General features: G+C 49.2%; 1 protein-coding gene across 3 annotated transcripts in view; it reads right to left on the reverse strand.

Annotated features, from left to right (window-relative positions):
- Positions 1 to 6366: 6366 nt before the first annotated feature.
- The window catches only part of ARB2A (ARB2 cotranscriptional regulator A), a 282938-nt gene continuing 264603 nt past the window's right edge, over positions 6367 to 24701 (reverse strand). For 2 of the 3 annotated variants that reach the window (XM_074166154.1, XM_074166153.1), the window contains one exon: positions 6367 to 6522. In XM_074166154.1, the coding sequence (XP_074022255.1) occupies positions 6380 to 6522 (143 nt within the window). In that variant the 3' untranslated portion in view covers positions 6367 to 6379. The remainder of the gene's footprint in view (positions 6523 to 24701) is intronic. The other variant, XM_074166155.1, reaches the window with a different exon arrangement.

Genomic DNA, 24701 nt, shown 5'->3' on the forward strand with positions numbered 1-24701 from the left:
GAACGGTCTCCCGGCTTTGATCCGTACCGCCGAGTTCAGTCGGGGGCGTGGGGGAGCCCACGGGAAATGCGGCGATAAGCGAAACGCCCCCCCGGCGGAATGCGCATCGCTGGTACTTCTGGAGACCACCCCCTTTCCCCCCCTCGAAGAGAGGATGCACGCTAAATTGGCAGAAACTACAAAGGAAACAATTTATAATCCAGATAATCACCGTAATAAAAAACATCTGAAGTACACGTAGAGAGGTGTGTGAGGGGGAGCTCCCCCCAAACCCCCCAACCCCGAGAACGAATCAAAGGCCGGGTCTTAAACTGAATTAGCGAAGAAACTCGGTGGGAGCGAAGGTGGAAAGGGGACGGAGGAGCAGGGAAAGCTGGCGAAAGCCGTGGGCGAGGTGGCAGCGCCCGCCCCGCCGCTCGCTGCCAGCCGCCGGATCGATATTCACAAGTTCCGCGGCTTTTTCCGCGAAATGCGGGCAAGCAGGACCGGGCAGGGTACACGGAGGACCCTCCGCATTCAAGGGCTCTGCTACAGAAAGGGGAAAAAAACCCAAAACAACAGTATCTCGTCAAGCTCAGAAAGAGAAGGCGTGAAACGATCCCGGGAGGAGGGGAGATGCGCGGGAAGGTTATTTATCTAATTGTGCCGGCGATAGCAGCTTTAAAGAAGGAGTTTGAAGGCAGAAGTCTGGAGGCAGACCTTTGCCAGGCATTAGGGGATTAGGTTGGGCGTGAGTAAAGAGAAATGGCAACGACAAAAGGAGACCGACCCAGGCCTTTCCTCAGAGGGGTCAGCTCTCTCCTGCGCCGCATTTAGTGGGAAATAAGTGATGCTATTGTCTCCGCCGGGATAAACCCGCCTGCAGAACCGTCCCCCGGAAATATTCATATTTACTTGAGCCCAGTTGAGGGGTGCGGGGAGTTTGTGTGGGGGGGAGGTATTCAAGTAGCTCATTTCATCCCAGGGGATGCCTGGGAGCGGGGTCTCCCCGCGGGTCTCCTCTCTGGTTCTCCCCGGGACCAGGGGGGTGAAGAGACTCTTGTCTCCCAGCGCTATTTTAATTTCCCCCTGGTGTCTCCACCTTGCTCCCCGCACGGCGCGGGGGCGGCGGGAGGCTGGCGCCTGCCGGGAGCAGGCGTTTGGAAATCACTCAGGAGTCAAAACTTCCCCACGTAGCTCCCGCAAGCCTGGCGGGTGCCAGTCTGTGCTGGAAACCCACATCCCCCGGGAAAAGGATTCTCGGGTCGATGTTAATGAAGGGAAAAAAAACCCCACAAACCCCCCCCAAAAAAAAACAAACAAAAAAACCAACCCCGAAACCACCAAAAAAGATAGGGTAGCCCGACTCGCAACCCACTTAGTGCCGTGGGGCTGAGAGGTCCTTCCAAAGCTCTGCTCCCCCCCCCACCCCACGGGGTCAGGAGATCATTCCCGTCTATGTCACTTGAAAAAAAAAAAAAAAAGAAAAAAAGAAAAAAGCCCCTTTCAAAAAGTTCCTCCTTCCCCAGAGCTAAGAGAGACCCAAGCGCAAAGGCTGCAGACCGTGGGGGCTTTACCCCCCCACCTCCCCCCAGCAAGAGACCGGAGGAACCTTCGGGTTTCTCGGCGAAGTTAGACCTGGGTGGCATGTTCCCCAGGATCTGCAGCTCACCTACACGCCCGAGAGGTCCTCTCGAAGCCTGCTAGGACTCTTTATTTTATTTTGTTTTATTTTGAATCGACTCAAAGCAAGAGCTCGACATTTCCGGCAGTCGGGGTGCGGATGGAGGAGGAGGAGGAGGAAGGGGATCTTCATCGCCGGTCAGTTCCCATCACCAGGGTCCCTCCGTCCTGAGGACAAGGCGTTTTGATGGGGAGGGGAACTTGGAGTGTGTGTGTCCTAACTGGAGCGTGCGGTTATTGTGCGGCTGGTGGACCAGAGCAAATTCTGCAGCTCGGGAAATGGTTTTCTTCTTATTTATGCCCAATATCTATATCTTTATCCAGGGGCGGGGGGAGCACCCAAGAGAAAGGATGAAGCGGCTCTGAAGGGGTGAAATTAAACCCACTGGTCACTGCGGGCTTGATGAGAGAGGGGGCGATTGTCTGCATTTTTCATATTTGGCCACTTTTTTTTTTTTTTTGGCCACCATTTAAATGACGGTACTTAGGAGGGCGAAATTTAGAGATGCAGTAAAGCTGCTTGTCTGAATCCACTTTGAAGTAATAATGCTAGTGGGTCTGAAATCCAGATCTACCAGCTAATCTCTAGTTTTGCCTTCAAACGGAATTCGGTTACAAAGAGCTTGGAAAGATTTTGCATCTATTCAGGAGGCACAAAATCTTTAATTTTCTGAGGAGCAAAAACTCCCCAAGAAACTTCATATAGCTCCTTAGGTTTTGCTTAGCATACGTGATAAAACATTGATTGTCGCAGTTTGGTGACCCATGAAATTTGGGGGTTAGTTTTCTCTTCAGACCAGAGCATATAATTATGCAAATAAAGAGCTGTCACTGATCTAGTGAAATACTCACAAACACAGGCAGCCCAAAATGGAGCAGAAAAGTGAAAATTTGTGGTATTATGATGGTACGGTGATAAATGACGTCTCCCTCCCAAGTTTCCCGAGGAGCACAATTTTTCACACTTTGTGGAGTACGTCAGCGCAATGCGGGCACGCACACGAGCACACACACACGTCCCCGCGAGATCCAGAGATCCAGGAATGTGTGCACAGGCACACACAGACACACACACACACGCACACACACCACCCCCCCCCACCCCCCCAGCTCTGGAAAGATGCAGCTCTCCCCGGTGGATGTACACATCCCTGGCGGGTTATTTTCGGTTTGGCTGCCTCCAGAAGGGCGCAATATGGGGCTCCACGCGGTTTTAAGGAAGTGGCACTTTTCATTCCTACTTCTGAGTGAAATTCCTAGAGCGGGGTTGGGGGGGGGGGGGGGGGACGGGGGACGGGGAGGAGGAAGAAACACACAACAGTTAGTGGTGTTTCTCGGGGAAAAAATGAGCATTCCCAGGAAAAGCAGCAGCATCTCTTGACTGAGCCCGGAAGAATCATGCCGCGATGACTGCAACCGGCAGGGATTCCTTTGCTTTACCCGCCCCCCTATATATATATATGTATATATATATATTTTATCCCACAGCCCTGCGGTGTTTGGGGGGGTCCGCTGGCTCTTTCCCTCGCAGAAACATTTTTTCCTGCCTCCCCCTTCTTGGCGAGGAAACGCTACTCCGGCTGGCCCATCGCTCCAGCGGTGGCAATTTCGGCTTGCACAACGGTTTTGCAAACCTTTTGGGCTGGCGGGCCATGAGCCTTCAGGTCATGAGGAACCGGGGGGTTCTCCTGTAGATCCTATCCCAGGGTCAGTTTTGTTGTTTTGGGGTTTATTGGGGGTGTGTGTGTGTGTGTCTTTTTTTTTTTTTTTTTTTTTTTTTTTTTGTCAGTTTTGGACTCCCAGCCCCAAAGTCACCCAGGGCACAGGCTGTGGCACGACGTCAGATGTCAGGGAGCTTCCCCGTGATGAAACGGGAGGAGGCTGATGTCACGACATCACGGCGCGAGGGACCAGCGGCGGGCAACTGCAAAAGCATCAATACCCCCAGGAATCGATTAAATCGCCACCCATCCCTCCTGACGGGTGGGCTCTGGAGCTGACGTTGTCACCTTTCCACGCCACACGTGGGAAAAGCTGGTCCACGCCAGGATGCTCCCACGCCTTCCTCCGCGACCTTTGCTGCGGTCCCTCTTTCCCGCAGCCCTCGCAGCCCCCGCGGGCGGAGATGCCGCCTCCCTCAGTGTCGTGTCCCGCCCCTCCTCCCCCCCAAAAAAGGCCCTTCTCCGCGAGGAACCGGTCAAATCCCTCTCCCAGGGTGAATTTTTATATTTCGTGACTGGGATTAGCTAAAGGGGAGAGGGACGGCGCTGCCTTGTGCGGCGCCCCACGGAAGGGTGTTGTGGGGGGGGAGGCCTGGGCAGTGGGGGCTTGACACGCAGCCCACTCCGCGGCACGGAGGACCCTCGCTCCATCTACACCCCTCTCTCCCCCCCTCTCCCCCGCCAAAGCAGCCCTGCGTGACCCGGGCGGCCGGGTCCCCAGGGTGGGGGGAGCTCACACCTTTCCCCGCCTCCCCAAAGCCGGCCAGGGTCCTGCACACACACACACTCGCCCCCCACTCTCCCTCCCCCGGTATTTTCCCGGGGCGGGGGAGGGGGGGGGGGGGGGCTGCCTCTACGGAGCTCGGCGCAGGGGACACAAAGCGCGCAAGGAGGAGAGAAAAGAGCATCTTTATTTTTTGTCCAGCGCAAGCGGAGCAGTGCCAGTGGCCAGGCCCCCCCGGACCCCCTCCCCGTGCTTTACAGCCCCCTACAGAAAGCGGTAACGCGAGCCGGGCCAGGGGCACGGTAAAGAAAAACTTTAAAAAAACAGGGCAATCGTTACAGTAAAAATTTTTTTGCACATTTCTTTTCTCAGCGACACTTGAAAAAATAGAACCGTTCCCGCGACATTTGGCACCCCGGAGACCCCACCTCGCCCCCTACCCCCCCCCTCCGCCCCTCCCCCTGAGCCTGGACCTCTCCTCCTCAGCAACAGGTTGCCCTTCGCGAAGAAAAACCCCCAGGCGCTGAGTTTGCGCTGCCCTCCGCGTAGGCACGGGACCCCCTGACCCCCACTCTCCTCGCCCCGGCCCGGGGTTGAGGGAGGGGATACTTGGGAAGGGGAGACGTTAAATGCAGCGAGGTGAATGGAGCCGGGGTGTGGGGGGAGAGGGGGCGGCGGGGAAGGGAAACCCTGCTGCCCCTTACAGGGATGAAGAGCCCCACAACGGCAAGGTTTCGCCCCAAACCCGGCCGCGTCTCCCCGTGCACCTCCTTCACGGGCACCGCTGCCTTTACTCTGCGGCAGAAGGGGGGGTACCCTGGCTCCGGCATCACCTCCTTTTAACGCCCCCCCCCCCCCCATTCCCGGCCCCGAGCTGCGGGATAGGAAGCATTTCACCACGAGGGGGGTGGGGTGGGGGTGATGGGTTGGGGGGGTCCCATACCCCTGTGTTCGAGTGTTGCCTCCTCGGCCACTAACCCGCATCAGAGGCGAGGCAGGCACGGCCACTGAAGAAGAGACGGCTTTAATTTAGCATCATCAACACTAAAGGAGCTTAATTATAGCGCGCACTCGCCGGACACGCAATCAGGCACATCTTGTCGCTTATCTCAGAGGTTTTAGTGGAGAAAAGCTGCTGAGAAGCGACGGTGGTGGCTACAGCCACATCCCCCCCCTTCCACTCCGTGCCCACGCCTGGCGTGGGGTCCCCACGCAGGGCGGCTGCATCACCCCCTCACCCCCCCCTCCACTCCCAGCACCTGGGAAAGGAAGGGGGGGGGGGGATGAACCCGTAAGCTTAGGGAAAAAAGGGAATAAGCATGGGATGACAAGTCATTACAAACCTGGCATATGAAAACGGAAGCATCTTTGCCTTTAAAAATAAACAGGAAAATGTGCAATGTGTCTCTCTTTTTTTTTTTTTTTTTGCTGTCATATTTCACAGTGTGATCCAGCCGGTTAGTGAATAGGCATTTTTCTTTTTTTTTTTTTTTTTTTTTTTTTTTAAGTGGAGATTTCAAAAGGAAGAGAAGATCTACAGATAATGCCATTGATCCGGCAGGAGGAGAAAAATCTCTACAACAAAGCGGGCTTTCCCATAAATCTGGACCAAACTTCTTGGACCCTCCTATCAGCAGAAAAAAGGAGAGTCAAGAGTTGATCCCACTTGGTCCCAGAGAAAGAGAAGGCTGCTGGGTGTAAAAATCATGCTGGGTGTAAAAATCACGGGCTGGTTAGCACTTCTGAGTTAGAGCGGTCTTTTAAAAAAAAAAACAAAACAACAAAACCAAAACAAAACCAAGAGTAATTCTTATTTTGTTTTGCTTCGGAATAGAAGGAAACAGCACTAAAACCCTGCGGGCGATAGGACCACGACGAAGCTGTTAAATTCTGGCATCACCCGGGTGCAGGGCTGTGTCAGGGCAATTAGAGCTGCACCACGCCGCACTGTGCAGTACCACTGTCAGCCTTAATCTGCGCTCTGATGGGCAGCACGAAATCCGAGTTACAGCCCACAGGAAGCACAACCAGTGAACCCATATTGCTTTGACAGTTGCACTCATCTAGAAATAATGCAAAACGCTATTTAGATGTATACATCACGACCCTGTGCTCCAGGAAGAAAACAATCTAATGAGGGGCTGGGACACCGCTTGCAGAAAACAAGCAGTGAAGAGCTTGGTGGTGGTGTTGGTTTGTTACTTTTTTTTTTTTTTTTTTTTTTAGTTTTGGTTTTGTGGGGTGTTTGTTTTTTTTTTTCCCCCCCCTCCTTTTACAATTCTTCGTATTTTATCCTGTTGGAGCGCCGTGTCGGGGTGGGTTTCACCGAGCTGTTCTTTGCCTCCATCGCCTCGCTGAAGAACTTGAAAATGGATGGAAAACTCTTCCAGGACGTCAGTTCATGGCGCTCTGTACCTGCAGAAAACAAAGGTGACAGTTTGACTGGGGGTCGGTCACACCCCCCCTGGCAGGGGTGTTAACACAAAATCTGGGGAAGCCACACAACCCTTGGTCTGGGGGGAGCCTTGGTGGGGCCGGGGCTGCCCCACTGCTAAGTTGGGGGGCAGCTGGGTGGGAATAACCTCCCCCAAACACACACACACACGGGCACCAGGACCACAGGTCAGAGGCCCTGAACGTATCTCGGGCCTGGGAAGGTGAGACCCCAAAGCACCATGATGAGCAAAGCTTCGTTCAAGCTTCGCACCTCACCTGCCTGGCCCACCTAGGGGAAAAAAAAAAGTGTTGGCTTCTCAGGGCTGGTGTATTTTGTATTTCTTTTTTTCATTTTACATTGCTTTTAGCCTGCTATGTGCATTTTTAACCAAAAGAGAACACCCGACCTGTGCCACAACCAAGGCATCACGAAGGCATCCTTCCCGCACCCCTTCCCAACACCCCCAGAGCCGGCACTGAGGCACGATATTCCTGCTTATCTCTTCCCTCTGCATGCACATTCACCCGTCTCCCTCTTTTCTTTTTTTGGTGGGCACTTCTCTGGCTTTACAAGTGTCTCCTTCAACTCCTTCCTTAAATACAGCACATCTGCTGTATTTAAACATCCAAATAAAAAAACAAAACCAAACCCAAACCAACCGACACAACAACCCAAACCCACAACAACCCCCGAAAGAAAACCAAGAGGATGGAGAAGAGGGAGCCAAGGGCTGTGAAGAGTTGGGACCTCTTCCTGGGTAACCCAGTCATGCGGAGATGCCGCCTGGAAGTCTCTGGATCCTGGGCCTCCGTTTGATACTTTAACATTGTTAATGATAATTCTTTAGTCTGTAATAGTAGGTCATTGCTATGGTTACTCTACAATGGTGCAACACTTCGCTTTCCCCTTCAGCTATTCGCTGAGACCCGGTAACCACATTTGTTGCCTAGCAACAGTTTTGTGACAGTATCACAATCTGGGGGTGACAACAATGAAGGACACGGTGGCCATGGCCTGCACGGCAGAGAGGGATGCCACGTGGGGCAGCCAATGGTCCCCGGGGGACGTGGGGTGACCGACGGTCCCCAGGGGATGCGGGTCGGCCGCCCTGGAAGGATGCTTGGGCGTGGTGCCACCCGCACGCCCACCTTCACACCCCCACTGGGACCCTCATCCCCATGTGCCCATCCATGGTGGCTCCACACACGCCATTCCCCTCCAGAAAGTCTTTGACGGAGGCTTGACCCGTCACATCGCCCTCCCCTGCTCCCTCAAAGGCAGCCATCAGACAAGCTCCTCCAAAACAGCCCTCTCCAGAAAGACACCACTTCCCACACAAAGAGACGGTTTTGTACGAAGAGGGCCCACGTCACGCGCAAACACAGACGTCCCCCTCCTCTTCGCGTTCATTGTACGGAGATGATTCATGACATCTTACACAAATGTCCCAGAGGCACCCTTTACACCAACACTTTCCACCTCCAAATTCACTTATCCTTGTGCAAACCCTCTTTGCTGGGAGGTGGTCCATCATGTCTTGCATGTGGCTTTCCATGCAGACCACCTACCTCATCTCCTACGAGAGTCACCCCATAGAAACATGGAATGGTTTGGGTTGGAAGGGACCTTCAAGACCACCCAGACCCACCCCCTGCCCTGGGCAGGGACACCTCCCACCAGACCACGTTGCTCCAAGCCCCCTCCAACCTGGCCTTGAACCCCTCCAGGGATGGGGCAGCCACAGCTTCTCTGGGCAACTCTGGGCAACCAGGGTCTCACCACCCTCACAGCAAAGAAGTTCTTCCTAAAATAGCCGTACTTGCCAACGTTTATTGGGGTCATCCCCTACCCAGAGGTATCCTACCACAGCAGAAGGATAAAGCTTCCCTTCCAGGACAACCTGGAGCCTAGCAGACCTGTCCCTCAGGTTACAGCATGGTTGGGCGCGCTACGATGGCCCACTGCCACCATGCAATGACACCAGCAGTGATGTCACCTGCCGAAGCTGGTTTTATGGAGGGACAGGCTACCATAGCAAACCCTGAGGACACCTCTGCACAGGGAGGTCTCCTCACACACCTGTGTCATGGCACATGGGAACATCACATTGAGCCCCAAGAGGTGAAAATGTCTTCTCATGTGTCTTTCTGGGCCCTACGAGGACGCTTCCCACACAAACACATCTCCGTCACTCCTGCCTCCTGCACCCGTCTCCTTCTGTCTCGGTTGTATTCATCCTCATTAATATCCACTGGATTAAATTAGATGAAAATATAGGCAGGGAACATTATGCTATCTTTTCCCCCCCACCCCGTTCTTTGTTTTTCTTTTTATCAACAACCTTCCTCCTCTGTGAAAGGGCCATCCAGAAACAAAAAAATGACAAAACAATAAGTTTCTGAAGCCTCCTCGTCCCTTTCTCCATCCTGCCTTCTCCCATGCACCCTCCTCATGTCCTCAAGAGAGATCAGGCTCACATTCACTGGTGCTCCTGAAACTGATTAACCTACAGCTTTCCTGGAGCAACCCCTCTCAACCCACCCCTCTCAAAAAACAATTCAAGCTTTGAGTCTAGAGGGACTCAATGATTCAGCGGTCTAAAGCAATTTTAACACTCCCTATTTTCCCTTTCCTAGTAACAATCTCACTGACAGATGAACAATTTCCCTGGTGATAAAATCACTACAATGGCTATTTAGTTTCCAGGATTATGATGATTCTTTGCTTGATTAATATTGCAATAAGAAAAGCTTGCCAAGTATCTGCCTTGGCCCTTTATAGTCATTTAAAGGTCAAATTCTGTCCTTACATTCAACTACTACTAAAGGGAGAGCCCTAAAAATTTAACACTGCACAGACTGTGCATTTATGATTTATATACCAGAGGCTGGGAAAATTAGACAGAAGCAAGAGGAGTTATGTCCTAAGGGTGGTGACAGATTTGGCCATAAGGTTTTCACCAGAGGAAACACATCGTTGACGACTGCAATCTCAGTTGTGTATTTAGAGGTAGACGAACCTTGAGTATTTAGTAGTAGACAAACCTAAATTAAATGCATGAGCAGCCATCTATTTTTCGATAGAAAGAATCATTTGTGAGGGTTGGATAATAAGAAGCAGTTGCACTAAAGCCAGGGTCCTCTAAGTTGTGTTGTATACCCTTAGCGCTCATTAATTTCAACGACCGTGATGATAAACTGCATGATTCAATATACCACATTAAGCGATGGTTGTCGCACAACGTATAGTGATTCCAGACATTAATTCTTTGAGAAATATGAGGAGCATGTTGCAATGAAAAGACATATAAAACCCGTTAAGTGTGGGAGACAGCTAGAACATCCTAAAACACGCTAAGGCAGAAGAATAAAACATAATCAGCCCCCCTCGACTCCCAGCCCCACAAAGAGAAATGAGAGAAATGTAATAAAAGCAGGGCGACCTCCCAGTTGCTATTGCAGAAAGAGGCAGGGAGAACTGGATGGATATTTTAACACATACAGAACGTCACTGGAAAGCAGCCCCAAAGAGAAGGTGGATCCCATAATGCGTGAGGTGAAACGAGTAACGTCTGAAGAACGGCAAACAAGTTTCAGAATCAATTTACCCACCACCCCCACAAAGAGATATTGACAATTAGAAATAATGAAGACTTATCCAATACAGTTGTTGATATGAAAAAAAAAAAATCAGGTAAGGGAATACTTGCGAAAATTTAATATACAAATCATCAGGTCAGGATGACATGCATCTGAGGGTCTTCCGGGAATCAGTTAATGAACTTGCTGAACTACCGGCAATTATTTCTGAGAATTCATGCACAATCAGGTAGGCACCAGAGGCCTGGGGTGGGGGTGGGAAGAAAAACAATGCTAATTTGAGAAAAGGAGGATTAATTGAAACTACTGCACGTAAAATTTACCTTTCGATCATTGTAAAGTAAGAGACCAACCTTAAAAAACAATCGCAAGCGCCTTCAGGGCAACGGGAGCCTTAGAACAGAACAGGCTGGGATTTGACAAGAAGAGATAAAAACCAAACTTGACCACTTTACTGAATCAGAAAAACCAGCAGGCGACAGTTTTATCCGTTGCTGTGTCCTTCTGCATAGGTCAACCCGGCAGCTCCAGGGTGATGGGAACTGGGGGAATCACTTACAACCAAGTATGACCTTCACTGCTCTGACGGGCTGCGGTCACCCTTACTTCTCGTTTGCCAAGGAGTCGCTTCTCCCCAGCCCAGGAGACCTCACAACACTTGAGATTTACGGCAGTGCAGCTCCCAGAGGTGCGGTGTGGTGTGGTGCCTGTGCCGGCCCCAGCCGTGAGCAGCAGGTCCACCAGCACCCCCAGCATCTCCGCTGAGATCCAGCCTTCAGCATCTCATCTCCTCACTGTTCCTCGCAGTTCCTCCCCTGCCCTCTGCAATTAGCACTGCAAAGTCTGCAACAGCATCACAGTGCATCAAATTCATTACTTTTCAGCCCAAAAAAAGGCATAACTCTGCATCTACGAGATGACAAAGGGCCACGAAGATGATCAGAGGGATGGAGCCACCTCCCCTATGAAGACAGGCTGAGAGAGCTGGGGTTGTCTCCAGGGAGACCTCATAGCAACCTTCCAACATCTGAAGGGAGCCTCCAGGAGAGCCGGAGAGGGACTCTTTGTCAGGAGATGTAGTGACAGGACAAGGGGTAATGGTTTTAAATTGGAAGAGGGGAGATTTAGATTAGATATTAGGAGGAAATTCTTTACTGTGAGGGTGGTGAGGCACTGGAACAGGTTGCCCAGAGAAGCTGTGGATGCCCCATCCCTGGAAGTGTTTAAGGCCAGGCTGGATGGGTCTTGGAGCAACCTGCTCTAGTGGAGGTGTCCCTGCCCATGGCAGGGGGGTTGGAACTCGATGATCTTTAAGGTCCCTTCCAACTCTAACCATTCTATGATTCTATGATTCTATGACATATGGTACCTCAGCCCGTCTGGGAAATGGGTGCTGGTGCACTTCTTGGGTAGTGGCTAGAGAGCTGGAGGAGACATACAACAAGCAACGATACGGGGTTGGAAAAGTATCTATGAAGTCCCAGAGGGACTGGTGTTATGGCTCAAGTCTTTTAAACACGGTTATTAGTGATCTGAAAGAATAATGAGAGCGCTTATTAGTTAATTAGATTAATTAGCAGGTGATCTATTGAATAGGAGATAAAGCAAACATAAGAAGGGACAGAGAAACAACCATTAAAAAAAAGGGCAGCCTACCTGGGGTAGGAAAAACAGAGAAGCGGAAAAGCAGAGACTGGAACCGGGATCGGTGCCCGCAGGGCAAGGCGACCAGGCCAGCGATGGTGGTGGCCAATGTGCCCACAGGCATGCAAAAGGCGTTTGGGCCACCTCCCCTTTCCACTCCCACTCAGGAAAAGCGTCTCTTCTCCCAGCCAGGCCGGCAAATTTGTCCCCCATCCCGTCCGCAAGCCTCAGCAGAGGGAAGGATGCTTGCCATCCCCATCCTTGGCTCCGGCAGAGCGATTACCGGCTGCGAGGGGACAAAGGTGCCCTCCTACGGCGCCTGCCCACCGTGCCGGACAAAAGCCTCCTCCCCGCGGTGCTCAGAAGATGCTCTGCACAATGGTGGCCCCCCGCCGCGTTTACAAGATGTGTGGGACAAAGGTTTCCCATGCTGCAGAGGAGCCGGGGAGAGATCTCCATATGCACCTCCGCGCCGGAATATTTTCTGCCGGGATAAAAAAAAAAAAAAAAAAAGAAAAAGAAAAAAAAAGAAAAAAGAAAGTTTTCCAGGTTGAAAAGTTTCTCCACAGATATTAGCCGCAGGGGCTGACCTCGGGTCTGCTCTAAAGAGCCTGGGTTTCCACACAAATTAAGGGTGCTCCATGCCTTGGAGGTTTAGACCCCGTGGGGATGGAGAGTGTTGCTGCCCTCAGCGGAGAGCCTGCCACTGATTCATCAGGAGAGGGGTCTGTCCCCACCATCATGGTCCACAGCAAGACCCTGCCACACTGCGAAATGTTAATACCAATTTAGGGCTGGGTATTAGCTTTGCAATCTTGTCCCCCCATCACCGGCAGCTGGTTGCTTTAACATTTATGATTGAAGCTACACCACTACAAAAGGCCCTAAGCCTCATCAAAACTTGGTTTGAGAGGTTCAAAGGGCGAAATGCAGCCTTTTGGGGCGGAGCGTTTGCACAGACAGAAGCACTTTAAAACTTATTAAATGTGTTTTGTTGTTGTTTCCGTAACTCTGAGAAGCAACGCAATTCCTTCTTCCTTTTACAAATAAATGAAAAAATAAGCCAACCCCTTCTGACCTGGGAACGTGAGTGTGATACGCCTTTCAGGAAGGATTTTTCCTCCTGAACGTTATGAATCAATGGAAATTTATTTCTTTCTCGTATTATCTACACGTGCACACATTAAAGTCTTCACATAAGATTCTAATTCTTAGGTATGTAATTCTGTAATTCTGAAGTAGCATGAGGATATGTTCAAATCCGCACTTAAATGTCAGAAAAAGATATGTCCTGCCTCTGCTGCATCGGTCTTTCTGGATGCTCTTAAATGACTCCTGTATCACACAGTTATTTCTAAGCAGGAATCCAACTTTTTTTTTTTTTTTTTACCTTTGAGTGCATCAGACGTTATCAAGGATGACAGAACTATTTTTAATTCGTAAGGCTTGTCCATTTACAATTCCTGGATCCTATGGATCTGCACGGGAAGGAATTATTGTGCCTGTTGCGACTATTTTGCTCTGCTGATGTAAACCTCCAGGTCTCAACCCCCGCAAGAGAAGCAGCTCTCAGAGCTTTCATCAGTAAAGCTAAGGGGAAAAAAAAGAGATTAAAAAAATATACCTTGCTTAAAATCACTAAACACTCCTGACAGAGAGGGATGAGAGCTTAAGGAAAGACTGGGAAGGAGTCTATTAGCTCAAGAGCTTTGAGAACCAACGGCCTCAGGAGCTTCTGCTTACGTGCTTCGAGGTATCGCAATGGTAAAGGAAGGTTAAAAGCTCAGGCAAAATTAAGAGACAAGCCATACACCAATTAATGACATGGAAGAAGTGATTTCTGAGGGCACATGAAAAAAAAGAAACCAAACCTTGGTGTGTTTAGTTTGGCTCAGGAGTAATAGTTTGTGGCGTCATGGGCATGATAATAATCTAAAAGCAACTGTGTAGGGAAATTAATTCTTTGGAGGAGCCAAGAGGGAAGAACCAGAGAAATCTGAAGCAATGAAATACAGCTTATATAGAGGGGTTTAGACACCCAGTAAGCTGGGTTAGATGCAATATGCATCCAAGGAAAATTGTGGGAACCTCTGCGGCAACGCTAGAGAGCAGATACACAGACTAAAGACATCTTATACTCGGTTATTACCTCCTGCAACACAGACCAGTGTTTATTTTTGTTGGACGCTTATTATCTCCAGCATCTTTAGTGGGACGATGGAAACTGAGCAACGAGCATCCCGCCGACCCAGGACAAAGATCACCTCTCAACTCCCACACTGGCCATCGGCTTTTTTTTCACCCCTCCTTCACAACACGCAAACGGCTCACAAGAAGCAAGCGGTTTAAAAGGGCCAAGCAAAATATTTAACAAATTCCTCCCGCCCCACGAGCCACAGATGCAAAGATTCACGCGAAAGCTCAGCGCAAGCCAGGTTTGCGAAGCAGGAAGGAGAGAGGAGGCTAACACAGCTGTCGTTTTTCACTACTTTTCATTAAATACTGAGGGCAAATCCCATGAGCGCCGGTCATCTGTTTGCTCCTCTGGGCACTAACTGGCCAAATAAGTGAAACTTGTAAGGTCCTCCCCTCCTGAGCACAGGGTGCCAAAAGCCAGGTTGTTTTTTGGGTCACCAAAAGTCAAGTCATTTTCTTTTGAGTAGATATGAAAATAGGGGAAAAAAAAAAGAAAAAAAGATATCAACCAGCTATAGAGCCTTCCCAATAAGAACCGGGCAGTGCCCTGGGACCAGGACAGAACTGCTGTTAACACTGATGGAAATAGTCACAATAATATAAATCGCACACAACTGCGATTTTAAGGGATTCCTCCCTTAGAAAAAAAGGAAGGAATCACAAACAGTTGAAAACACAGGGTGATTAAATACCATTTAAAGAGCTACAGGATCTCAGGCTGCGGGCTGGTCTGAGTCGCTGCTCTGGGATAAGTAGTCAAATGTATCCTTGGGTCCAAAATTTCGCAAAAAAGTCTTTTGCTCAAATGGGCAGGAGTGCAGGCAAAAGGGCAAACCCATGAACATCTGCTGTTATCCGTGCAATGAACACCATGACAGTGGTGGCCACAGGGACAGGAAGAAAGGACCAGATGCTGGGGCCGGATCCAGAGCCCTGGGATATAGCCCTGGAGAGCCGGAACCCTGGCTCTTACCAGGCAACTGTGAGGATGAAGATGCACAAATGCAGCCTTTGCCCCGGCATCAATAGAGGAATGCCAAGAAAAGGTAAATCACAAAAAAACCCACCACCAAGCCCCCCAAATTTGCACCAGGAGTGTGTGGATATCCTCAGCACAGGAAGGACACAGACGTGTTGGAGCAGGGCCAGAGGAGGCCATGGAGATGCTGGGAGGGCTGGAGCCCCTCTGCTGTGAGGACAGGCTGAGAGAGTTGGGGGGGTTCAGCCTGGAGAAGAGAAGGCTCCGGGGAGACCTTAGAGCCCCTTCCAGTCCCTCAAGGGGCTCCAGGAAAGCTGGGGAGGGACTCTGGATCAGGGAGGGGAGCCATAGGAGGAGGGGGAAGGGTTTGACACTGAAAGAGGGGAGATGGAGATGAGATGTGGGGAAGAAGTTCTTTGCTGTGAGGGTGGTGAGAGCCTGGCCCAGGTTGCCCAGAGAAGCTGTGGCTGCCCCATCCCTGGAGGGGTTCAAGACCTGAAGCATGTTACTGAATACTCTCATGAGCAGCAATTCCAAACTCAGGGAATGCTTGCAGGAGGGCAAGCCATTTCCTTGAAGTATAGATGTGCTTGACATTATACAACTATAGATTTTAAAACTCATGTTAAAATGGTGTAGCATGGGGAGAGAATTAGGCAAGGATTGAAATTATATCTATATATCTGTATATTTCTCTCTAATCCATGTATCTCTATCTATAGCGATATCTTTACACATCTATCCACCTGTCTATCTACCTACCTACCTACCTACCTATTTATCTATCTACCTACCTACCTATCTATCCATCTGTTATCTCTCCATCTATCTATCTACTTACCTAGCTACCTTCCTATTCGTATCTATAACTACACCTTTACCTGTATTTAAAGACGAATACAAAAATTCTTTACCTGTCAAATGCAAGATGGGATATTCAGGTTACATCTTGCAAAGATGTTTTTTGGGCTAAAAACATACCTATGGAAAGTGCAGGATCTCACCACTGGAAGTTAAGAATAGGTTAGTCAACCATTTCTTGGGAATATTACGGGTATAGCTGACCTCACCCTGGGGAATGTGGACAAATTAGACAACTCCTTGAGTTACTATCCATCCATTTCTGTCTTTTAACAGTCTGTGACTTTATTTAGGTCTATTTAGGCAACTTGTAAAGTTGATTGTATTTTGCAGGGTACATCACAGTAGCTCTAAAGCATTTGAATAATGTACATTAGTGGGCTAACTAAATTTTTTAAATGTAGAAGCACTTTTTTTCCCCAGTATGAATCAGAAAAAAAAAAAAAAAAATCTTTACAAAATTGCACCCAGGAGCACAAATAAAGTATTTAGCATTTGAAAACCATCATTTTCTCAATCAGGAGAAAGGAAAATTATCTTTCAGACAAAGGAAGTTTTGACCTGCTCAAAACCCGACACTTCCCGAGAGAACACACATCCACGTGGCTTCTTGGGCGAGACTGCTGAAAAACAAGTACTTAAGCTTCAAAGCTTCCGCAGGTTATAAACCTGGGAAATACTAATTTACACTGACAGATCTTAACACTCCACAGCAGCCTACAAGCAGCCCGCCTCATCTCTTTCTCCCCACCGCTTTGGAAGGGCACGTCTAGTGGAGCTTTCTGAGGGAAAAGTCATCGTGACGGTGATTTTGCAGACCAGGAGGCTCAGCTGAGACCGGGGGCAGCACCAGGGATGGATCCAGACTCTGCCGAGCCCAAGGCTGGAGCTCTGCCCACCGAGCAATGCTGCCGGCGTTAACATAAAATACATTTAAACACATTCAAAACATACCGCAGCAACACCTGCGAGTTAATTTAACTTGAAATGCTGAAAAATCATTTTTTAAATCTGAGTTTATTCCAAAACCCCATGGATTTTCGGTGTTTATAGGGCAGAGACCTGAAGTGCATCTCTTGCTGGCGAGCTCTGAAAACTTGGGAGAGCTCTACTTATGCGATTGGTGTCATTGATAATGGCAGGATGGGAGGCGTGGAAGGACCGGGCGCTCAGAAAATAGCTGCTCTCCGCAGTGGTATTTTACGATTATTTGTTCCTAAATGGTACCCGTGCCATCAAACATCCGGATGGAGAATTAATTATTGGAAATAATTCAGAAAACGCTGATGTCAGCTTACTCCAGTGAAGAGCGTCACAGATTTGCCAGACCCACCACGCAAATGAAATTATGTAAATCACCCAGGGAACAGCTGTACCAGCAGCGTGAGAGCGAACCCACCCGGCTCTGGCACTTCCCAAAAACACGGGCAACACCAAGGCAACGCTGTGGAAATGGCAGCGCCTGCACCCGGAGTGGCCAGGAAGGGCAGAAACGCTTTAAAATCCCACGTTACGTGATGGTAGAGACACCCCACCTGATAAAAATGGGGAGAGACCCTTCATCACCAGCAGGAGAAGCACAGATTTGCAACTGTAATAAAGCAATTTTAAAGTAAAGCAGCTGAATATCACTTTTTCCCCCCTTTCACGCCAGGAGTGGAGCTTGGAGGCCGGCACGGATGCTGACACAGGCAGCTGTGGAAGTAAGGAAGGTCTTTTCCCAGGACTGGAACTAAGGAAAAACCTACAACAGGAATGTGTACAAGGCATGAAGCACCGCAGCAAACGCCCAGGGCTTTTATATTTCAGCAAGAATCCCAATTCATACATTGTAAGCCTTTAGTGAATACATTAACTCCCCCTTCCCAGTGGAAAATGTTTATCATCTTCTGCAAAAGGAACATTTCAAAGGGCATTTTTTTTTTTTTCCCCTGAAATTTCTGCTTGGATTACAGTGTCCTGATGTACCCATGTAAGCAAAAGACTACAGTCAACATGAGCTCAGAGTATTTTCATAGGCAGAGGAACAGTATTCACTAACCTGTCTGCTTCATCTTATTGCCTTTGGCTGGCCCCAACCCAACCCAACCTAACCTAACCCTTCCACCATGCCATTGGCAGCATCCATCTTCTGCCTGGTCCTCTGGTGCATAGCATCCCTGGAGCAGCCATGGGAAGGGCAGTTCCTTCTGATTTTGCTTCAGAGGATAATTTTGTGATGGGTAAGATGGAAAAAAAAACTTCTCTCTGCCATGCTGGCTTTGCTCCTGGAGGAAAGCAGAGCAAAGCTCTGCTCCACCTGGTTGTCCTCTGCTGATGGCCACAGGAGGGGGTAAATGGTGTGCACATAGGGGAGGGCAGAGATGGGGCTGTTCTCTCACTTCCCTGGTCCCACTGGACACCCGCTCCCGGTGCCACCAGCTGACATGAAGGATGCAATCCCCTCACATCAAGAGAGGTGAAACTTAACAGCCTAAACCCAAGTGATGCTGAAAATCCCAATTCAGCTGCTCACCATCCCCCGAGGTGTCTGAGCTCCACAGACACCTCAGCTCCTGACCTTAAAGCTTATGTCCTATTACTGCATCACTTCTGTACACACTCAGAAACACCTCGGGCTTGACAGGGCAAATACTTTCACTGGTCTCAGGCAGATAGAGGCCCTCCCTCCCCCCATAAGTAGGTGGGCAAGCCTCAAGGGGAGGAATGCCCTCTTCACTCCTTCCCAAGGCTTCGTTTACCCTAAATCTCTTCCCACGCCTTGTCTGTTTTTCTTCCACCTGGGACATCTACTTCTCCAGGACATCCACTTTTGAAGTCCTCCCCTATAACTTGCCCACCTTGCAGCTCTTCTTGAACCCTTGCCCACCACCTGCCCCTGATCCTGTTGCATCTCACCCACCCACACCCGCTCTCTTGTCCTCGTGGTCCACCAATTTCTCTTTTTCCCAAATTCTCTTCAACCCTGTCTCATCAAGACCTCCTTCACCTCACTGCTACTGCATCCATCCCGTCTCTCCTCACCAAAACCTTCGTCTTCCAGTTGCTGGCAGCAGCCCACCAACCACATCTTCCCTCTCCACATTTCGTTCTATCTTAATAGGAAAAGAAAGTCCCAGATCTGGCTTTGCCCGGTATTTAAAAAGCTTGGACACAAGCTGCACCCACCACCCAGGTGTGGTGGTGAGGGCAGAAAAAGAAGGCACATCTGTGAAAACGCGGTAGCCCTACCCTGAGTGGTGAGAGAAATGAATAGTCAATCTTCTAGGTGAGAACGATAGTTTCATGGGAAATTTAGTACCTTTAGTGGCTTCATGGAAAGGAAACATGTCTCAGTTTGTAAAATGCCACAGAAGATGGAGTGGGGCCACCAGAATATAAACATCAAGTAACAAATGGAGTTAAAAAATCAAGTTTTGGAAATCACTGATCATTTTGACAAAATCTTAATTCTGTCAAGGAATTATAAAAAAAATTGCTGCGAAAAAACTGCAAAAGAAATTGTGGTTTTGAGGTGTGAATAACCCTCGTGCATGTGCAAGAGGTGACGTATGGCTAACCCACAGCAGTCGCACTCTTCTCATGTGCGTGTCACCAGCTGCTGGGTGACAAATGTAGGTACACAAACCTGTTATTTACACATAGACAGGACACCCTGTACACCTAAGACCTACACGACCCACTTGCAGGGGTCTGCACAGCTGCATTAGCGAGGAGGACGGCAAGAAGACGGCGGCGCCGTTTCACCGGTGAATTTACACCGATAGAGCGAGCGTTAACCTTCTTTTATTAGCGTGACCTCTGCTGGTCGTTGCTAATGAACATTCTTGAAGAAGGCAGGTGACCGAACCATGGCTGCTGAGCTTTATGGACGATGATCATTGTTGTGGGTCAAGTACACCTGTGCTGCAATCATAAAGTTAATAACCTCTACAACAACAGCTTTACATGCGTCCGCCTCAGAAGAATGCCATTGCTGTAACCCGCAGCCTTCGGAGATGCTATTTATAATTTACACCCAATCTGAAGAGCAAAGGTTTTTTTTTCTCTCTCCTGCAAGTCAGGGTAATCAATACGGGTCTGCACCTACGACAGCCCGGTGAGGTGAAGTGCGTGGCAAGGATCGGCCGCGCCGGGCAAGCGCCGTGGCTAGTCAACAGGGCTTTGCCAAAGAGCCCGTCTCCAGCCGCCCTTCCCAGCCTCGACGCTGGGAGAGCAAATAAAAGGGGGGTGGTGGGGGTGGTGGTGGATAATTCTTTGTAAGTGTGCCATCCCAGCTGCTTGGTGTCGCAAACTAAATTAATTGCATATTGGCCTTCGGAACGACTGGCACGTCGGGTGGATTTCAGGCTTCTGCACCCTAATTCATCACACATCAGGACTTAATGCAGGATGCTCCGAAGCTCCCAGATCGTGGAAACCAGCAATTTAAGACTAAACACTAATTCGCCATGGCTTTGCAGATGTGAATTACGCTAAATTTAACTAAGCTGAACAATATCACACTTCCTGTGACTTAACCTCAGAGATGTCATTAGAGGCAGCGTTTGAAATTAATGACCATAAAGCTGCCGTTTCACTCCCCTGCTTAACCCTCCTCCTCGCTGCAGCAAAAGGTCCACTTTGGTTGGAGGCTCTCAATGTGTCTCCCTCCTTCATGCTCCTCACTTCCCACCCCTGAAGAACGCCACCGAAACTCAGCCACGGGTGATGTTTGGGACACAGGGGTTTTGAGCCAGCCCTGGGGCAATGGATTGGAGACTCCTGGGATGATGGGTTGGAGACAGGGATCAGGTGGGAGAGGTGGCGACGAAGCCTGGCATGGCATGGGCAGAGCCGGAGGCAGCCGTACGGCGGGCAAAGACGAGAAGACATGTTGAGTGTTGGGTTGAGTTGACCTCCGCCAACACCCCGCCTGATGGAGCCAGACACTGGCACACGAGTGTGGGAAGTGGGTCTGGCACCAGCAGGAGGGAGAACTCCAACGTCTGGGATGAACATGAAGGGAAATATTAAGTTCATGATAAGGGAGAAAAAAACCAACCAAACCAACACTAAAGAGCAGGGGATGATCACAGTGGGTTTGCACGTGTGACCGGTGGGGCCCCATTGCTGGCCTGTGGATGGAGAAGGCTCAGCAGGACCCAAGAACCAGCAGGTGAGGGGCAGAGAGGGGTTTCTCCTGGAGAAGTTGCAGAGCAGGTCCTGCCTTGCATCCACAAAAGCACAACCAGACAGAAAGCGGCCCCAAGATCAGGGTCTTTCTGCTAATCCAGTTTTAATCAACCAGTTGCAGAGCAGCAAACTTTTTTAACTATTTCACTTAACCATTGCAATAATTAAGGTTCCTTAGGGAGACCATATTTATTTCAAAATAGGGAATGAATCACTATTACTGTCCAGAGAACTGGTGGAGTCTCCTTCTCTGGAGACATGCAAAACCCGCCTGGACACGTTCCTGGGCAACCTGCTCTGGGTGGACCTGCTCTGGCAAGGGAGTTGGACTAGATGATCTCCAGAGGTTCCTTCCAACCCCATAATATTCCGTGATTCTGTGATTACCCTTTAGAAAAAAAATTAAAATAAATACCATCAAGCTCCAAAACTGTATCTTTATCTCAATCTTGAAGAAACAATTTGTGACTTCCCTGCCAGGCAGAGAGAAAAAAACAAATCCCAAAGACAGGAAATAAGGAAGCTTGATGACCCCGGTGCATTTCCAAATGCAGTTTTCATTTCAAAATACAGTCCTAGTCTAACAACTGATCTTTCCATGTGGAGTCTTCCAGCAGAACCAGTGCTGCTAAGTTAGACTGTGGAGCTCCCAAAAAACCCAAGTATCACAGAATCTTCTTGGTTGGAAGGGACCTTTGAGATCATCGAGTCCAACCAACAATGATCCTTTGTGTCGTGGCACAGATCTTTTCCCAAGCATTTAGTGGGTTCTGAAGAAAAACTTCAGTTTAGTCTTTCCTAACTAGAAAGATGGTAAACCTCGGGAGCTGGAGATGGAAACACAAGAACTTGCCAGAAAAGTATATTTGGAAGTGGAAGAGAAACGAAATATTTAAATGAGTTTCAAAACTTGGTGATTCAAATTGTTTTCCTTTCCTTACATCACGAATCTCAAGTTTTTTGTTTGTTTGTTTGTTTTTCATAAAATTAGAACAAAATGGAAAGATGTTGTTGGGGTAATTTCTCTCTGAAGAGTCACTGAACTGGAATTATGTCATCGTGCATTAAAATTATCAGCTACTGCCACAGTTGGCCCACAAATATTATATTAAAAAAGCAGGAAGAAAATCACTTAAATACATTTGGGGAATTCTTTTGTTTGTGCCCCATGCATATCTTTTAATACTTATTGCTCCAATTTGGCTTGGTTTGTCTAAACCACTGTAGGTTGTTTATTTTGTTGTGTTTTTTTTTTTTTTTTTTTTCCCAAAACAAGTTTAAAAACGAACTGTTGATATATTAGGGGAAAAACTGCATGGGGAAAAACAAGATTGAGGTGGGAGCTGAAGTTAGTCTAAATGAGAGCAATATTAGCATGCACAAATGCACAGACAAGCACAGTTTGACAGTCACTGCTCATAAAAGACCCTGCAATGAGTTAATATGAAAACTCAGTCTCCTGTAGAGGGAAAGTTGGAGGGGAGCTTCATATACAAGCACTTGAGGAAAACTTGCACTGTGGCTGGGACACATATAGCACATTCCCCCATTAGTCTGGGGATAAATGAAACGTTATAACCACAATATACTGCTGTATTAAATTAAGAAAACATTGTTTTTTTTTTTTTTTTACCCAGTTTGTTGTGTTGTGAAAAAAGAGAAAAATTTATGAGTGACTGAAAAGCAAAGAACTTGCAGTCAACAAGAACCCCATCTGTTTTGCCGTGTTCTTCAGCTCCAGCACCGGAATGGTGGGAGCTTTTTGCACCGGTATCTCCATAGTCACGACTGTTACTTCCCATAGCAAACCCACCAAGTTTTAACGATGCAAATATTCCAATTTCTCAGATGCTGCAGTATTGCTTTTCCAGGTTTTTCCAGTTTTCCAGCTTTCAGACACACCAAAAGCCTGAGATCGCCTCTGAGCGAGGGACAAGGGTGAACCAAGGGGACAGGACACTGAGTTTGTTCCTGGGTGGCTCTCTCCTTCGTGAAGTCCATAGAGATACTGTTTAGTGGTGGTTTTTGTCAGTGTTAGTTGATGGTTGGACTAGGTGATCTGAAAGGTCCCTTCCAACCCTGACAATTCTATGATTCTGTGATTCTAAGTTGGGGAAACGAGCAGCCCAGCATCTCAAGGAGCTTTGCCCCGTGCTGAGGTCTGTGCATCTGGGTGTCTGCAATGGGGAAGATGAGGAAGAAAGGTCTGGGAGGAATGGATCCTGCAAAGAAGATTTACGTCTTCTCCCCAGAGAGAATTCGCAGACCAAGGCAAAATACAGCTGTATCACGTTTCCATGGGAGTTACTTCTGTGCCAAAAAGCCTTCAGCGAAGCAAGACCAGGACAGCAGCTGCAGCTGGGAGAGGAGAGGGGAGGGGAAGCGTGCTCACCAGGGTCGTCTTCTGCAGCTGCAGAAACCTGCACAGAGCTCTGGTGTGGAGGACACCCTGCCCCATGACAGACAGATAGAATCACAGAATGGTTTAGGTTGAAAGGGACCTTCAAGACCTCCATCGAGTTCCAATCCCCCTGCCCTGGGCAGGGACACCTCCCACCACACCAGGTTGCTCCAAGCCCCCTCCAACCTGGCCTTGAACCCCTCCAGGGATGGGGCAGCCACAGCTTCTCGGGGCAACCTGGGCCAGGCTCTCACCACCCTCACAGCAAAGAAGTTCTTCCCCACATCTCATCTCAATCTCCCCTCTTTCAGTGTCAAACCCTTCCCCCTCCTCCTATGGCTCCCCTCCCTCATCCAGAGTCCCTCCCCAGCTTTCCTGGAGCCCCCCCCTTTAGGGACTGGAAGGGGCTCTAAGGTCTCCCCGGAGCCTTCTCTTCTCCAGGCTGAACCCCCCCCAACTCTCTCAGCCTGTCCTCCCAGCAGAGGGGCTCCAGCCCTCCCAGCATCTCCGTGGCCTCCTCTGGCCCTGCTCCAACAGGTCCACATCCTTCTACTGTTGGTGGCCCCAGAGCTGGAGCAGCACTCCAGGTGAGGTCTCCCCACAGCCGGGCAGAGGAGCAGAATCCCTCCCCTTGTCCTCCTGGCCATGCTGCTGGGGATGCAGCCCAGGATGAGCGGGTCTTTCTGGGATGTAAGTGCACATTACCCCGTTTGTTGGGCTTCTCATCCACTGATGTTCCTGTTGTTCCACAAGAAGAGAAGTGGGAAGCCAAATCCACAGCCCCCAGTGTGCATCCCATCTGCATTTCCATGCAGGAAGTGCATCCCATCCACTGCCATGACTTCTCCAGGGTATAATCAGGCAATAGCATCAGGGTTTGTCCCACAACACTGAGTGCAGGGGTGCTGGTGAGAAATGCTTTTGCCACTGCTCTGATTGAAGAACCACCTCATCTGCGATTAGTTTCGTATTTTCTGCCCAAGAGATACCAAGGATGCACCTCGAAGGCATCGTGCTGCTGAACTTGCACGGTGCAGGCTGGGCTGGACTTCTAATGCGCATATAAGTATTCAAATGAAGTTTCACAACAAAAGAGGTTCAAGTTAAAAAAAAAAAACAAACAACAACAAAACAAAACAACAAAACTAATAAAATAAATATGTGACTGGCATGTTTAGCAAAACAAATAGATGCAACAGCTTTGGTATGGCCTGAGAAGTGCTAAACCCAAATTGTTCCTTAGGATACCCATTGCTTAATGTGGATTTCTGAAATACAAAAAGCAGATACTTTTTAATTGGG

Source organism: Numenius arquata, chromosome Z (assembly GCF_964106895.1).
Source record: "Numenius arquata chromosome Z, bNumArq3.hap1.1, whole genome shotgun sequence".
Taxonomy (NCBI): domain Eukaryota; kingdom Metazoa; phylum Chordata; class Aves; order Charadriiformes; family Scolopacidae; genus Numenius; species Numenius arquata.